This window comes from Prosopis cineraria, unplaced genomic scaffold, assembly GCF_029017545.1.
Source record: "Prosopis cineraria cultivar Desert tree isolate PC_DT_omini unplaced genomic scaffold, ASM2901754v1 PC9, whole genome shotgun sequence".
NCBI lineage: Eukaryota > Viridiplantae > Streptophyta > Magnoliopsida > Fabales > Fabaceae > Prosopis > Prosopis cineraria.
In genome coordinates, this window is record NW_026555340.1 from 29,061,846 (window position 1) to 29,080,778 (window position 18,933).

The window sequence follows — 18,933 nt, forward strand, 5'->3', positions numbered from 1 at the left end:
CAATCCTTTCTAGTCCTGGCTCTCAACAGGACCATCTCAGAATCTAAATTCTTTCCTCCCCCCCCCCCCCGGCCCAAAAAAAAAAAACAAAAAGAAAAAGAAAATCATTTGCGTTATCCTCAAACAGCACGAAAAGCTCCACCCGTTCATTGCTTCTTAGTAAAAATTGGATACAACTGAAAAATGTTGTTCAGCTGTCAATTTGTGGCTGCTCGAGTAAAATATCCTGTATAATTCATTTCCTCCCTCCTTTTCCTAATGCCTGTCAGTGCACGGATCAAAGAAATTGCAAAACGTCATCTGACTCCAGTTAGCCTATTAGCCCAGAGCAAGGTCGTTAACTGCCTAGAGAAAAACCGTTAACACATCCGAGCATAGTTATGACTTCCAATATTTCCTCATGCTCAGCGAATCTTTCGAACGAACAACGGCAATGGTTCCACGTGACCACAAGTCAAATCAAACAAACCCACTTTCTGTTTTTTTTTTTTTTTTACATTGGTAAATGATGCCACCTAAACAGCCTTCTTTTCCGGCCAATTGAACGGACATGTTTTAAATATTCATTAACTCTAGAGATTTATAAAATTGTTCCAATTATACGTGCCAAAAGATTTTTTACTCTCATCGCACAGCAAACTTTTAAAATCAAGCGCATCTTCCCTCGTGTGGCACCAAAATAAATTAGAGATGAATAAACGATTATGCAAAAAAAATGCGCAAAATGTACCTGTTTCACTTTCAAGGCATTCCCAGTGAAAAATGGTCCGCTGCCAGGCATTTTTGTATGTAGTAAAATATTTATACAACTTTAAAGAGTCATACTGGCAGGCCCTTGCTCGAGTGTCAGAAACCACCATGCAAACAATGAAGCAACAAACCCTAGCAAGCATCACCAGTATTAACTTCACACAAGGACAATAGAACCCAGCAAACTAGGTCCAGCCGATAAAAGTTTTACATGAAGATGCTCAATGTCACTCACTGATCCTTGACTTGACGACATTAGAAAGCCAAAACGATGGCTGTTTTTGTCATCATTCCAGACATCGACGAAATCAAGCAGTGGTAGCCTTCTCTCCAGATGTTACCTCAGCGGAAGTTGACTTGGCACGCTTAGCTTCATAGTCTTTAACAGCTGCTTTGATGGCATCCTCAGCAAGCATGCTGCAGTGAAGCTTAACTGGAGGAAGAGATAGATGCTTTGCAATGTCACTGCAGAGTATCCATTATCAACTATTTGAGTAAAATTCCAAAAACTCAGAAAGCAGACTAGAACCAAGAACCATGAAAGGATAATCATCGCCCAAAAGGTCCAAAACTGACCCGCAGAAGATTTAAATAGTTTTCTAAAAATAATATCAATATTAACATTAATATTAATTCTGCAGGAATTATTAATTATTGTGATTAGCATCTGGGAAGGAAATAAGAACCAGAAGATACATAGAACATCAACACACCTTAAAACATGAAAAATGACCCAAAAAATTATATTTTATATGTATGCATTCATACAGAATAAAAATCGTCCATCACAAAACACTAATTCATCTATCTCTATTTCATCTACCATTTTCCCTTCCAATACATTGGTCAAACTAAGCAGCTCATAGTGCAGAAAATTCTGTCTAGCAAGAGTGATGCCATGGCTTCTCTATTGGGAAGCAAGTAATTCCTTAACACAAGCCGAAGCTTTCCATTCCCAGCCTCGGAGAATGATTTCAATTTTCACCAGTAATCTAGCACAATCCCTCCATGAAAGAAAAAGGCAAACAATAGGGAAGATGCGCAATAGTTAACAATAAATGAATTTATATCTCATCAACTCAATAAAGGGGAGACCTTATTTACAACGGCTGTCATTCCATTATTCAGAAGCACAATTGATGTGTATATCGCCTCCCTTTTCTGAGCCACAATAATTCATTTATTAACTACAGCTTATTTATCCCACCCTTACGTTTCAAATGAAAGAGGGACTGTGCTAGGGTAGTAGTATACTTTCACTATACAGATGGAAACAAAATGTTCCATGCTGACAGCAGAAAGTAATCCAAAGACAGGATCTGCGGCATTGCTTCCACCGGTATAAAGTTCAAAACAGGTAATTAAAATAAGAGTCTTGTTCCAAGCAGGGCCCTTAAAGTGCATTGAGTGAAAATTGAGTGAAAAAGCCCATTGAGAGAACAAACACTGAATGAGCAATATATTACAAATGGGGGAATGGGTAATGGAGAGAGGGGGGGAATTACGAAGATAACCTTCAACCTAGGGCAAATTTCAAATGACAGGTGGAGATATTGGGGCTGAGATGTTGAGATTAATCAACAAGGAGGCCCCCGGATCTACTAATGGATGGGCAACATTGCACAAACTTGGAAGACAGGCGGCTGATTTTCCAATTTCAAAGTTGAAGGGATAAGTCATACTATGCTTTGAGTTGGACGGGAATCTGAGCAATTTATCCAAAGCTTTATTTGGTGCTTATGCTGCCCTGTTTCCTTCCACAGTTAACCATTTATACTGAAATTCTGAAAGGAATCTAATTATCTTTATTTCACCTCAAACAAGGATCCAGAATGGATAAAAGTTAAAATGTCAGGACTAAGAACATACTGCATACTGTGCTCGCCAAGTTAAGCAATCCAGGTCGTCACTGTTTTAATAGTTGTGACAGACTACTATTGTTCCTTTCACGGGGTGAGGAAAGTCTATTAATCAGAACCAGCAAGCAACTTATGTACCATACGTATAATTATCTTCCAAATGAGGATGAAAAGTGGCAACCCTGACCTATCATGCTTCGGATAAAAAAGAAATTCAAGCCACTCAGAGAAAATAACACGCAAGTGAATCATATGCTCTGAGAGTTAGAACAAAGATACATACGTGTTTTTTATGCATAAAACTTCTTCCATTTGCTTTCCTTTTACCCACTCCGTAGCTGAAAAGTGACAAAACAAAAGGTTGATGTACTATTTAATGAGGATAAGTTACACTTGAATAAGCTGCTAAAACAAAAAAGTGCATGAAACGCAATCAATAGCTATGAAATATTCATTTAACGCAATCCAGGTAACTATTTATACAAATTAACCCCCCATATGCTAAAACCCCGTGATCCAAATGTGTCTCAAACTCTCAATCAAAAAACTGTTTGTGGGTGTTAATGATCAAAAGCAACTAGAGAACCAAAATCATTTATAACGTTACACAGCCAAGCAAGGCAAATGGACTAAAATGAAAAGACAACAAGCAAAAGAACTTTCCTGAACGAAACTCATCAAATTTGATTGATAATAGTAAGCACCAGTCCCGTTTATCATCGTATTATCTGTTTCGTGGAGCTCTCTAGTTTGCCAGAATCCAACTCATGTTTGCTAATATTCCATAATGACGAACTAGCACGTCAATAAAACTTCCTCCCATTAAGTTAAAACGAAATTGCGGAATTCCAAGAAGATGAAAATGATTAGAAAAGCAATTTGTTCAAACTCCGCCGGGGCCCTACACACGAACGGAGAAGCACAAGCGAATTCCCCAAAAAACAGTCCAAAGTACAAATTCAAACAAAGAAAAGAACGCGAGAGAATTCGGACGACCACATACCCACAGAGGAAGAGGCAATAGCCGAACCACAGCCAAAGGTCTTGAAGCAAGCATCAAGGATCTGTCCGGTCTTTTCGTCAACCTTAATCTGTAGTTTCATGACATCTCCACATGCAGGTGCCCCAACCAAGCCCGTACCGACCGTGGGGTCATTCTTGTCGAAGGATCCAACATTCCGTGGGTTGTTGTAGTGATCAACAACCCTCTCGTGGTAGAATCGGGGCAGAACCTGGAGCGCCGGCGACGGCAGCTCCCGCGAAGCTGCTCCCAAAATTCTCTTTGAAACCAGCCTCAGCATTTTCCGGTAGATTCCAATCCTCTTCCTCCCAAGGCTTCTTCCCCTTAAATATGCAAATAAATACGGTTGCTCAATTTCTGTTGGGAAGTAGATTAGCTTGGTTCCAATTAGGGCACACACGTGGAAGTTCGTGGTATCACTTTGTCCAACATTACTGGATCAGGTTGATCCTTGGTACATATCCCGCACCATCATCTAGTGACTCTGAAAGTCGGTTAATGCCGTCTTCTAAAGCCTATTTTATTTTTGGAGCAACATATGCAATGGCTCCGTCGGGCCTTATGACGATTAACCCTAGCCCAACATTCTATTGGGCCCAAGTTTTCCGTTTAATAAATGCAGGGAAATTGAAATTCAACAACACTACTATCTAATGCATGTAATGGAGAGATTAGCATGGCTTTGTTAACCATTTCTCCATCGAGATCCTTCGAAGCTGTAATTATGGAGTGGTTCAACTCTAATCATGTATTGAATAAATTAAACAGATCTGAAATAATTACCAATAATCCACCCACTTTTCCCATTAATTTTAAGGTATAATTTTATATATATATATATATATATATCATTCACCCTGAAATGCTCATGATCTTTAAGAATTACAAAGAAAAATGCAGTAACCAACTAAATTTGGCATAAATGGTAAGGGCTCTTGTCACTTAAGTAAATGGTTGGAGATTGAAATCAAAATCATTGTGTGTGTGTGCAGCAATTTAGTTGAAAGAGGTCAACCATTTGCCTTCAGTACTTATTGGAAGATAATGTTTGCTGTCGACGGGGTTTACTCCTTATGCTATATATATATATATATATATACACACACACACACACACACACATGAAGCTTTTCATACTAAGGGAAGATTACCATCGGCGAAATCTACTTCTTGTTTTATAAAAAAAGGTTGAAGGGTAAAAATGTCTTGAAATTTTTTCTTGAAGGGAGCCTTGTATTTTAATTTTTTTTTTGGGAGCAATTTTGCCCCAAAACTTTCAAAAAAGGTTTAATGTTGCCTCATCGTTAAATATGAAAAAAATTGACTATTAAACCTAATAGTTTGACTAAGATAATACATGTGTCATGTGCTAATTGATTCCCACCAACCTTCCACTAATAGTATACAAGCCTAACTCCTATAAGTTTCTTGACGCCAAGAAGCTTCCAACAATGATGCCTATGAGCAGCGTTGTCTTATAAAGGAGGTGGTGGTGCTGAAGACCAATAACTTTTCTCTTTTGCTCATGATTTTCAAGGCCTAATTTCTCATATTACCTCCTATGTTCTCCTCATCTTCCTAATGGACAAACCATACCATCCATTGGATTTTCTTGGACACATATATGTAGTTGATTTTATTAAAGCCCTGATGGTTGAATCGGAGAGTATCGACATTATGCTACAATAGCGAGAATGCAATGCCCTTCCTCATAACATCTCAAAATTCAATCTAGGAGTTAAATTAATTAATTAAGGGATTTAGTTAGTTAATTAAGATAACTAGAGGTTAATTAGATGGCTTTTAGGTTCATTAGACCCTATATAAGACTTAGATTTGGGCCTTAGGAGCTATTAGGCCATATCAGGGCTAAATTACTAGACTTAAGTAAGACTACTTGTTTTGGGCCATTTATTGCGATGCATGATGCCTTGTGTTGTGGCGGACATGACAAGATTTTAAATCCCTTGTTTATTGTTCAAAAATCATAAAAAAAAATAGAGAGTTTGAGAGAAAGGACGATAGGAGACGAAGAAGGCTTAGCTAAGGTTTTGTTTAGGCACCTGTTTGGAGCTTTTTAGGCTTTTCAATTTCTTAAGTAAGCTTCCACTCTCTCTTCTCATCCCTTTCTATGCGTTTTTTGTGACAAGAAGACCGAGGCTGAATTGTTGTTAAGTTCCAACCTTTCATAGTACTTCAGTGGAGTATAATGATTTTACATTTTTAATAATTAATTTAGGCTAATGACAATGATTAGAGTAATTAATGATGGGTTTAAGGTTAACCATAATGCTCACTGATCAAGTTTAAACTAATAAGTTAGTTTAATAGTAACGATTAAGTCTAAGAGAGGTTTAATAAATTAATGAAAGCTAGAAATTGAGTTATCTATGGTTAACAACATTAATTAGAGTTTTGCATCTTAACTATGATTAAGAGCTAGTTAATGATAATTAGTTATTAATGATATTTAATGGTAATGATTGTAGATTGACTACTATTGGAGCTCTTGTGCTTGATTAAAGGATCCGATAGTGACTCAATCATACACTTCGAAGGGTAACCCAAAAGTTAAGATAACTAAAAGTTAAATTTTTATACATAATTAACATTTGCATTTTTGAGTAGTTAGTTATTGATGGCAAGGAATTTGATGATATGAATATGTAGCATGTTAGTATCAATGATTAAAAATTATGTGGCTATGATGAGTTGAATTTCAAAGTTGATTTGTAATTTGTGTTTAAGTGAATGCTTGGTATTAAGCTAAGCATGAATATATGATTATAGCATGAGATTAAATATTGATTATATACTCTTGACTTGATAGCATGCACTTAATTATGAGAAAAGTTAGTCAAATTTGTATTCATGGCATGTCAATGAATAACATGGGCAAGTAACGTGAGTATAGTTATGTTGTTTAAAAGGTTGTAACTCAAATTGTGAAACTTGTCCTTGTGTTGAGGTCATTATTGATGAGAATATGTCGCATAATTATGTGAGTATGAATTTGATAGGCTTGAATCAAGTATGTATTGTTGTGATCATAAATTGCAAGTTTGAATTGGGCATGATGATATATGAGATGAGCAATGCATGCAAATTTATAAAGTATAGAATTATATAATCACAGAGATATGAATATGAGTATGCCTATGCATATTGAAAGTTGTATGATCATGATTGAGTAGAAGTTCACTCAACAAATAGTAAGAAGGTATTATTGAAAATTCAGGTGATATAACCTCATTAAGTTTGTGCACAATCACTAACATTATTATTACTTACATGCACATAATATTGTCATTAACTTTTGAGTGTGATATGAGTCAGATCCGATGCTCACTATCATCCCACAAGAGACGATGTGGGTGAGACAATTATAGTACCTCAGTAATTTGAGAATGGAGAAACCATGGATAGGTTAAAAAAAAAAAGTCAAGTTAACCTCAATTTAACATGGAACAATGAATAACTGCACTTTCTTTCGGAGAATCAATAACCAATAACTTCAAAAAAAAAACAGAAAGGAAAAATCGAAAATAAAGTGAGAAAGTCAGAATAATTAGGCTAAAAACATTTAAAAAAATTTGGATAATTAATGTGTTGTGTATAAAATAAGAGAGAGAAATATCAAAGTAAACAACTATAGAAGCATGCAGTTCAGCGAAACCAAATAAGCAATGTTCAAGTTGTTGCATTCATTACATAGATGATAGCGTCCAATGCAAGAACATCTTTATTACATAAAGCTCAAACTAAGCCGTCAAGACAAGTGATCATCAACTCACTGAACTTAAACTTGACAACATTAGAAAACCATAACAATGGCCGTTTTCTCCATCATTATCCCCGGCATACAGATGATAGGACGGAGCTAATGCAGTAATCTCTTAATCCCATCAACCAGATGATAGCACAGGGCAACAGCAGCAATATCGGCACAGATTAGGCTGAACTTTGACGAAAAATGAAAAAATTGGTAGAATTCAGCGTAAGTGAAGCAAACCAAAGGCATTTTCAGACATAGAAGATAAAAACCCAAAACCATAGCTGCGAGGGAAGCACCAGAGATTCTATTAAAAATTGAAGCCATGGAGGAGGACTGAGGCTTATAAATAGAAAGATGAGGAGATATCGGACGAAGTGTATTTTTCATAGGTGCCATGACCGGGGTGGCAGCTGTCTCTCCAGACGTCGCCTCAGCGGCTGTTGCCAAGGCTCGCTTAGCTTCGTAGCTTTTAACACCCGCTTTGATGGCATCCTCAGCAAACATGCTGCAGTGAACCTTAAACGGACGAAATGATAGATGCCTTGCAATTTCTCTGCAGGATATCCGTTATCAATTGTTTGAGTCATTTCATCTCAAAACTCGTGAAAGCATGTATGTTCCCAACAAAAAAGAAAAAGAAAGAGAGATTGTGCTAGAGCATACTTTCACTCCACATATGGAAACACATTTTTTTCCTTCTGGGTATATAAAGTAATCCAAATAAAGGAGTTGCGACATTACTCCCACCAGTTTGATGTTCAGATGTCTTGTTCCAAGCTGGGCTCATTATTTAGAGTGCATGGAGCCACAAAGACTGTTGAAGCGTCAAACATTGAATGAGGGATATATTGTAGCACCACAGTGCATTGCCAAGGGGGGGAAGGGGTGATAAGGAGAGGGGAGGAAAATTACAATAATAACCTAATGGATAGACGGGCAATTTTGTAAGAATTTGGAAGATTGGGAGCTGATTGACAACTTTTGAAGTTGAAAGGATAAGTTTCACAGTCCCTTGAGTCAAAGTAGAGCATAAGCAGAGCAATTTATCCAAAATTTTATTAAGTATAAAAGCTATCTTGTTTCCTTCCACGATTAACCATTCATACTGAAAGAAAAAAATCTCAACTACAACAGGATACGTCTATCTCTTCTTCAAAGCAATGGTCCAGAATGGATAAAAGTTAACATATCTGGACCTAAAACACAATGCATACCCTGCTTGCCCAATTTGAATAATACAGATCGGCAATGTTTTATTGTTCCCTACAGGTGGTGGGAAAATATATGAATACATGGTCATAACAAGCAAATAAATCATGTAAATATAATATGCATCTTTCAGATGAGGATCACCACCCTGATCTATAATATGCTTCGTACAAAGAGACATTTAAGTCACCCAGACAAATAATATCCATTAGTATCATATGCTCACTAGAGTTAAGGATACTCACATGTTTTTGATGGATGGAACTCCCTCCATTTGCTCCCCTTTTACCCATTCAGTAGATGAAAAGTGAGAAATAAAAAAGTTAAGAACTTATTTAATGAGGATAAGGTACCACTTAGCAAAATATTGCACCAAAAAAGTAAAAAAAAAAAAACAAATATAGTGGCTATTAAATCATTTAATAGCGATTCAGATCATCATCCCAGTACATTAATCCTCCATTTGCTAGACTATTACCAAAATCAGTGTCAATCCATAAGCTGCTTCTGATATTAACAACCTAAAGCAATTAGGTAAACAGAATCAACTACAACCTTACACAGTCGAGCAAAACAAAAGGATTAAAAATGAAAAGACAGGGGAAGAAAGGACTCCCCAAAACAAAACTCATAAAAATTGATTGATAGATAATAATACGCACATGTTCAGTTTTAATATGGTATTATCTATTCCATAGCGCTCTCTAAGTCGGTCAGTTGAAAACATTCATCACAGAAAAGCAAAAGAAAAGAGACCTAGTGTCTGTTTGGAAACCCGTTAGTCTTTGGTCAAATGACCAAATTAATGTTAGAATAATTTATTTCAAAAGTTGCATAAGGCCATTAGCTCCTTTCCAACAGGTTTTCAAACCTAAGCTTAGCTTAGTCCATCAATCCAATCATATTCCAAGAATCCAACTCATGTTTGTTCATCTTCCATATTGGGAAATTGAAACTAGCACGTAAATAAATATGCCTTCCTAAGATAAAATAGAAATTGAGAATATCCAAAAAGATAACGACATATAGAAAATTCGTTCAAACTCCAACGCCCATATACACAAATGGAGAAACACAAAAACAATGAAGGCAAGGGGATAAGAGGCAATTCATAGGACTACATACCCACTGAAGAAGAGGCAACACCCAAATCACAGCCAAAGGTCCAGAAGTGAACATCAACAATCTTTCTAGTCTTTTCATCGCCCTTAATATGGAGTTTCATGTCATCCCTACGAGTGGGTGCCCTAGCCAAGCCCATACTGACGATGGGGTCAATCTCATTGAAGTGTCCGACATTCTGCAGGTCATCGTAGCGATCAACAACCTTCTCAAGGGAGAATTGAGGCAGAACTTGGAGTGTTGGTGATGGCACCTCCCGTGACACTCCCAAGATTCTCTTTGAAACCAGCCTCAACATTCTTCGGTAGATTCGAAATCCTCTTCCTCTTCAAGGCTTCCTTCCCTTCAATTAGAAAATATATACTGTTCCTCAATTTTTTAGTTTTTTACATCTTATGAAGAAGATCAATGTGGTTTGGATTTGGGCATGCCCACGAAGGTTAGGGATTTCAAGCAACAAATAGTAGCCAAATACCATGCTTTATGAAAGAAAACCGGCAATCTAAGTTCACAAATATTGCAAAATTCCAGCATCGCTGATCATATACAGCACGTAAGTCTCTGGGGATTACAAAAGCAAGATCATTAGGACAGAGAGAATTGTTGAACGAATGTAAGCATACACAGGAAACGCTGCCTCAAGATTAAGATAAGAAAATCCACCCACATGCAATCATAGTCATGACTCCAAAAATCACTACTATGCAAAGACAATTCTATGTTCAATAATCATGGACCATTATTTTAAAGAGAGAAAAAAGAAAGAAACATTAAGTGTCCCGTTTTGATCTGGGCTTCTCATAAAGTAGGAACTCTGGATGTAAATGAGCGATTAAGTGTCCCGTTTCAAGGAATTTTTAATGGGTAATTTGATGGTCATTGTGATTGATTCAAATAACTGCATAAGGGCTGCCACAAAGCCGGATCCAGATCACGCGGTTTATACAGTTCTACGAGCTTTTAAAGTTCTATGGGCGTGAATTTTATGTTCTTGTTTGTCTTGAACAAAAAATTTATTTCATGTTACTGTTTGTTCTTGAACAAAAAATTTAAGAGAATGCACACCTTCCGTCGCATACGTCTTCCTCACCGTCCGAGTGGGTGGGCTTCGTCGGTCACAGCTCTTCCGTCGCACCCGTCTTCCTCGCAAGCCGCCCCTCCTGGTCGCAGACTATAGTCTATGGCGTTGGATTCAATTAGTTTTTCTTTTCTTTCTTTTTTGGGTTTTGAAGTAAAAGGTCTCAATTAGATTTCATGACTTCAGAAACGTCGGCTTCATGAAGTTAGCCCAACGTTACATCGGGCCCAAGTTAATAAGCGTGAAATTCAATTGAAATTCCTTTTCTCCGGGGAACAAAAACTCATAGTCATATATGTGATGTGAAGCCCAGATACATGCGTAATGGACTAATGGAGTACAACTTTATTTTTCTGGGTGATATTGATATATGCATGTAATTTAGCCTTACTTTTTACGGAATCATGCGTAAATTTACTTTTTTTTTTTAAGAGGCCAGCTTAAATGATAATATTTAAAATGACATGTTTTCAGAATTCGAAAAACCAACATAACTTCTTCTAACTCTATACTGTCCCATTCATAAAAAGGAAAAAATTTAAAAAAGACAAAGATGAAACAGTGAGTGACACGAGGCCAAGTGGCCAACTTGAGAGGTGATTTTTGCCATTGATGCCCGTCTCTGCAACTGCTGCTATCTTTATTTGCACCAACTTTGCATGCACTTGTTCTCAAATAATTCATTTCCATATGAGTTTTTATCAAACTATGACGATTAGTACTTATTAAGAATTGTAAATTATATCATTTATTTGGTATATGATCAGTAGTCATTCAAAGCCATGAATTAGGAAGGATTAGTTAACTAGTTCTCTACGAGTGTCTTTGGTTTTTTATTTGGAGATCCTTCGAAACTGCAATTATGGTATGGGTCAACGTAATTATCAAATCATATACAATAAGTAAAACTAAGGTTTCAGTTGGTTGCTAGGAATTAAAGAAATACAATGAATTGAAAAAATAAAAATAAAAAGATCAAAATGTAAAAAGAAATAGATGAACTATATTCATAAAAAAAATAATAATTTAATTCATAAGATTAAGAATCATAATTCATGAAATTTTTAGAAAGTGTGAATATCCTTACTTTTATAGTGTATAGTATTGAGTTTTATCATGGTTATTATAAAAGGAAGGAGTGACTTAATTTATTTTTATTTTACTTTTTTTTAATTCATTTCATTTTCATTTTTTCTAGCAATTAAATCAGATCTAAATGTCATTTCATTTCATTTTCATTTTAATTTTTTTTCATTTCATTTTCATTTTTTCCAGCAATCAAATCAGACCTAAATGTTCTTGTCGGGGTGATTACCAATTGCCCATCCATTTTTAACTTGTCCAATCATTTTTCAAGAATGTTTGACATTACCTGTTATTGGCCAATCACAAAAATTATTGTTAACCCTCAAATAGTGACGAACCTTGAGAATGTTAGGGCACGTCATAAAAACTTAAAAAGTCCACCGCATGCATTATATATACTCAACTTGTTGCATGATGATCAGTTGGAAGTTATTGTTTTCCATATTTAAAAAAAAATATGCCAGCGTGGACCATATCTTTCACTGCTCATGCGAGCACCCAAAATGAATCACCGGCAAGATATTATCTTTTATCGGATCTAAACAAACTTTGAAGTGATGTTTAAATATGATCTTTAAATCTGTGGCAATGGTAGGTACGAATAATTAAACTAATACACATATTGATAGAGAAATCCAAAGAGCTTGCTTTTGGATTGAAATCATTGGGCCGTATAAATATACATCAAGAAATTGGTTACTCATTAACTGCTCTAATTTTAAATGATTAATTGTACATCCCACCGACTCCAGTCTAATTAATGGTCACAATCTAATAATGCATTATTTTATGATTAGGACGACTAGAGGGGTTGGCATTTTCCTGAAGAGAGCAAGAGAGACGTGCGACTTTCCAACAGAGACAGCGTGGGCTCCACAGAACAACCTTGTGTTCATAATACGACCCTTGACCTAAAATCTCCCGCGCCAGACAAGCTCGATGATTATACTCCCTGTACGTATAGCCTCAATATAGTATTGCCTCCGTCCCCATTTCCCTGTTTGTCAATCATTGGCTTATCAAGATTATTCAAAGGTTATGTTAATCTCAGTTCACTAACGATACATGAAAAACCGTCCAATGCAGTGTGCGTTTGGATTTTAAATTGTCAAAAGTTCATTTGATAAAAGTTCATTTGGTGAAAGTTCAGTTTCATGAAAGTCAGTTGTTGTAATGAAATTTATGTTTAATATATTTTTCAAAAATCAGTTTGATACATTAAAAATTGTTTGATTTATGATTGTGAAATGTGCTTTTGAATGTACAATTATCAAAAAGGACATTAATTTATGATGATTTATAATTTTTATTATATAAATGTATATTTAAAATATTTAAAAAATGTAATAAAGATTATAAATAACATAAATTTTGATCTATAATACTAAAAATTTGATCTCTAATTATTTGTATTTTTTAATTTGTAATTTTAAAAGATGTAATAAAGATTTATAATTTTTATTATACATTAATGCTAAAAATTAATATGATTAATTACTCAATTTATAATACTAAAAAAATTGATACCTAATTATTATTATTATTAAGATAATAATTATATTTTTAATGAATTAATTATTTTTTAAATAAAAAATAAGAAATTAAATTTAGGGTAGTATGGTCAAATAACATCCTACTTTTCAAATTCACTTTTTAAAAGTTTCAAATATTATGTTTCAAAAATTCACTTTCAACTACTGTTTGAATGTACTTTCAAGATATACTTTCCTGTAAAATATTCTACCCAAGTAATTTTTAACTTTTTAAAAATAAAATTTTATTTTTTGAATGTAAAACGGAAAAAAATAAAACGGACCCGTAATATAATATCAACTTTATATCACGTAAGCTCAACACTGAGCGGTTAGTTACTTTAAAGTTAAACCATTGAGGTGTATAGAAGTCGAATTAAATCGCCTACCTTCATAGCATTTATTTATGTAGTGGAAAGGAATGTGTGATATAAAAAACGCATGCATGCATGTACGGCGTTTGTTTTTTATCACTCATAACTTTATTATTTTCTCCATCGTCAGCATGCGTGCATATTTACATTAATTTTGAATATATAGAGTTTAGATTGGTATAAACACGCATCATGACAAATCTTAGGTCCCACTGCCCAATCTGGCAGCACCATTTATTTACATACAGGGACAAAGAAATTTCCAGTCCTTCAAATTTCTCTTGATTAGTAATTTAATTTTTCTCAATAGTCCCTTGCTTTTCTTTAAAGTGTCATATATTTTAGTCCTCTAAATGTTAAAACACATTGATTTTTAAAATTATTCTGATATGTGATGTTGATAACCTGGTGCACGCGCATGTATATGTATGACTAAAAGTAATTAGCTTTCACAAGTCATATAATTAATTTCATTATTTTCCTTTTTTCTTTATTTTCACATGTCATCAAATAAGGAGAAATAAGGAAATTAGGTGACTCTTGTAAGTTGAATTTGTTCTCGCATTTAGCTACACCTGCTTTATATATATCAAATTACTTTGAGGTTTCAATTTGTATTTTAAAACCTAAAGGATTGATGTGATCAGAACTTTTCGGCCAAAAAACTGTGATCATAACTTAATGAAATGTAACATAAATTAAATTGATAACAAATAAATGTATAATATTAAATCAATAACAATTTTATTAATAACCAAAAAAATATTACAACCACTAATAGTCAAAGCAAAAAAAAAACACTCAAAAAAACCTTGAATACAACGTAACACACAATTCACAAAAAAAAAACAACAAGACAAAAATAAAGCAAAATAAGGCAACTTAACTCATGCCTTTTTTTGTTCCACTTGTACCATGATTAAAAGAAGCAAAAAAATTATCAGTCAATAAATCAGCAAGTAAAAAATGAGACAAAAAAGATGAAACTTCAACAAACCATCCAACTGGATATATCTTTCTAGAATCAATCGTTGTTAAAAAATTAGTAGCTTCATTACCTTGGCAAGCTATCAAAGAAAACCGAACATTCTTGCATGATTCTTTGACAGATAATATTCTGCACAAACTCAGAACAATGCCACTCATAATCCAAATTTAAGGGAGCAAAATTTCATTATCCTTTTATAGAAATTATCAAACTACAGGCCAATCCCTTTTCCGCTACCCGCCTTTTGCTCGCTTGCTGCTCGTCACTTGCATTTCCATAGTGGGTTTATGCGTCACTAACTAGCGCGCAGTTTCATGCATTGGGGTTGGCTGAAGATTGTGATTTTAGAGAAGTACAAATCACACTAAAGTTTCTTTATAACCATTGAGGCATATCGTAGACGGTAGAGTTAATTACTGGAATGAGAATCGTTGTATGTATAGTCTTGCACCAATGGATTAGTGGTACTTCTGCAAAGTTAGCAACAGTAGATGGACATCGTGCCTTACATAGATGACTTTAATCAATTCTATGCTGTATCATATAGAAATTGGAAGCCTTGTGTTTGATTATCCTATATATACCAGATTATAAAATGTCTTTACTCTTTGGTTAGAATATATTGATTGTCATCATTCTAGGATTCGAATCCTGAAAATATGTATGAAAAAAAATTACTTGAAAAAGGACAACCTCTTAAATAGCACTCAAATTTTTTAAGAATTAATCTTATAACTGCCGGCTATAGAGATGTTTGGACAACCAAAAGGAATATATTGATTGTCATGTGTGTGTGTGGAGCTAACTCACAAATTAGGAGAACATGTGCGCCGTGTTATTTTTTCACGTTAATTATGTGCGTGCGTGTAGTTATAGTAAAGCACTCGATAAACCAGCCAGCGCCTAGCTGCACGGTTGAGGTTTTCTTTTAACTAAAATAGTAAAGTTGGAACAATAATAACGAAACCCATACTGCAACCCCACTATAAGCATCTGAAAATGATATAGTTTGTTTAATTTGCGTGACTGGTTGCTTAGGGTAAATCATCTGTTAATTAATAGTGTGCTTGTCTCTATGTACATCTCTAGATTAAAAGAGATACTTTAATTTCAATTTTATAAGCCAAAAAATATGTAATATTTTGGTTTAATGTGTAGATAATCGGTAGTCAGCGTGTCATTATTTGTAAAAAAAGGGCTTTTTGTAATTTGCAAAAGTTGATATGTGTTTCTTTTTGTCCTGACTAAATAATACAGTTAGATCATATTCAAGTATCATTGAGTTCAATATAATAACCCTTTAAAGATATATATTGCATTCATATAAACTCAAACTCAATATCTAGCTAGTATTTAAATAGTCATGATCCCACTCCTTCAGCTTTCTGAGGTATTTATCTGCTGGTATATGTGTGTTTAGGTAGAGGCTGAATAGTTGAACTGAAACAGAATATGAACAAGGGCAAAAGATGACGTGCACTTCTTGCTTCCATGATCCATATAGTTCAAATGCAAAGAATCTTTGCAAATTATATGGCATATATGTTTATAACTAACCCAAATTCTTATGTTCCCGGCCGGCTTTTCTTTCCAACTATATTAAATACATTATCGTGACATACAATATGATAATTATTTTTTCCCTGGAAGGACGTCATGTTTTATCGATCCATTATTGTATCGAGACATTATTTAGGTGTAATTAAGCTTCAATTATTTGAAAAGTTCATCCCGAATGGTCTGCTATATATCTATTGAGCATGGATAGGCATGGTTAAAATTCACTGAATAGCACAATCCTTAACATAAGATATATTTTATTTTATTTTATTGGTTTCTCAAGCGCGTATTGTTTTTTTCCAATATAAGGCAGGGTTACCAATGATCTTATAATTTAGTGGCATGCAAGTCCCTTTGATTCAAAGCGCGCGCACAAAGTAGAGTTAGAGTAATTATTTTTTCAATTTTACCATTATTTATTTATTATAATTTGAATTTCTTGCAAAGAACTACAAAATTGGAAAGCTATATATATTTGTTTAACAATTTTAATGATATAATTACTATTACTGTTTTTAATAAATGCCAAGTTAGTTAATTAAATTTGTCTTATGTTGAGGATTGAAAAAAGTATGAAGATTTAAAAAGTATAAAAATAAACAATAATTTTAAGTTATGAATTATAATCATCAATCCAATATATATTTTGGAATTTAGGCGAGTCTAAAGTATTAGGAAGGGGGGCTTACTCTCACGGTTATTGGTATGGGGCTAAAAAATGTAACTGGATAATTGTCTTTTTCTTGGAAAAAAAAAAGGACGAAACATTTTTTTGACTTCGATAGGATACTTCTATGCAGGCCCAAAAAAGGTTAGGATTACGTTTGCTATCATATCATGATGTATTAGGTTCGGTTGACTTTTAAGTTATATTCCTCTATTTAATAATATAAATTATTTTTTAAAAAAATTAAATATTAAAAAATATAAAATATTTTTAATATTTTGAAGCATAATCATTATTTTTTTTAATATCTCTATTAATGAATAACTTTATATTTATTATAGGATATTTAATAAAAGTAAATATGAAAAGATAGGGTCGGTTTAAAAGTAAGTAATTACTTTATTGAAGGGTGAAATTCAATTAAAAATATTTTACATTTTTAAATAGAAGGAGTAAATTTTATTGTTGCAATTGATATAACTTGCTCCTTTTGTTTAAAAATATAAGAGATTTTTTGAAAAATTAGATATTAAAAAATGTAAGACATTTTTAGTCTTTCGAGATGTAATTATTGTTTTTTTAAAAGTACCCTGTTAATAATAATTTTATATTTATTATAGAGTATTTAGTAAAGATAAATATAAAAAAATAGTGTTAATTAAAAAGTAGGTAATTATTTTATTGAAGTAAAATTTAATTAAAAATATTTTATATTTTTAAAAAGAGGGACTATAATAATTGATTTCAAGACATCACAATTTATGTAATCATGTTTTTTTAATTTTAAATTTAGTAAGTTATGTAATTTAATATTTTAATAGATATTATTATTTAGATTTTTTTATGTTATCCATTTTACAAGACATCCTAATTTTGTCTTAATTCTTAATTAAATGAGACGTCTTCTAAGATAGAATGGAATATAAAACTAAAATTTAATCTCAATTATTTTTCAGGTGGAACACACGACGAGGATGCTCCGATTCCATCCCATCCCACTGGCCGCGACTGACCTGTGAGACTGAAAGAAGAAGAAAAACCTAAAATAAATAAACGTTAGTTAAAAATAAAAAATCTAAAATAAATAAACAATAACTGTTGGAAAGGAGAAAGGACTGCTCCGGGACCACGTCAATGTGAAAAGGACTGTTAACGAAGTCTGACAATGAGGGCATGCCCCCATCATGAAAACAGCCTTTTGGGCTTAAAATTAGAAAAATTACATTCAAAATCTATTTATAAATATAAAATTTATTATAAAAATTTTTTTATTTTAATAATAATTTATTATGTACTCATCTTTTTATGAATAATTTTTTAAAATGTAATTCTCCCTTAAAATTATGAAATTTAAATTTAATTACACAAGCCAGTTTAATGTTGTGTTTGGTTTGTAAAAAAAATAAAAATAAGAGAAAATTAAGATGAGAGAAAATGACTAGAAATAATTTTTTTTTATTGATTGTTGAATGAGAGAAAATTGAAAGGAGAAAAAATTTATTAATTTTATATGAATAATAATAATTTTATTATTTATAAAAATATTTATATAATAAAATTTAATATTCTAACATATTATGTATAATAAAAATTATTATATATTATTGACTGAACAAAAATATTATTAAAAATTATTTTATTTAATAATGATAAAAAATATTTTATTTGGTTTAAAATTTTATTTATTAAATTATTAAATATGTAATAATTTTAAAATTTGAAATTACAACCAATATAAAGTATTCAGCAGAAAATTAACTTAAAAATTTAAAATTAGTATTTGTTTAGTTAATCTAAAAATTAAATATATTACTTGTTTAATAAAAATTCATAATCAAAATGTAACTATATTATAAATATTATATTAAAAATAAAGGAAAGTAAAAAGTAACAATAAAAAAATTGATGGATAA

The 18,933-nt window shown here is 33.0% G+C and overlaps 2 protein-coding genes across 2 annotated transcripts; both read right to left on the reverse strand.

The window, feature by feature from the left end:
- Positions 1-756: 756 nt before the first annotated feature.
- Positions 757-4,112, reverse strand: LOC129320167 (iron-sulfur cluster assembly protein 1-like). The gene is given in 4 exon segments (XM_054965412.1): positions 757-1,070; positions 1,073-1,215; positions 2,893-2,947; positions 3,613-4,112. Coding segments are annotated over 4 exon segments (561 nt in total). The 5' UTR covers positions 3,911-4,112; the 3' UTR covers positions 757-1,005.
- A 3,197-nt stretch (positions 4,113-7,309) lies between these two features.
- Positions 7,310-10,958, reverse strand: LOC129320939 (iron-sulfur cluster assembly protein 1-like). Its single transcript, XM_054966625.1, has 4 exons — positions 10,801-10,958; positions 9,739-10,078; positions 8,859-8,895; positions 7,310-7,957 (listed from the first exon to the last, which is right to left on the reverse strand). The coding sequence occupies exons 2-4, from the start codon at positions 10,031-10,033 to the stop codon at positions 7,510-7,512; spliced, it is 780 nt and encodes a 259-aa protein (XP_054822600.1). The 5' UTR covers positions 10,034-10,078; positions 10,801-10,958; the 3' UTR covers positions 7,310-7,509.
- Positions 10,959-18,933: the final 7,975 nt, after the last annotated feature.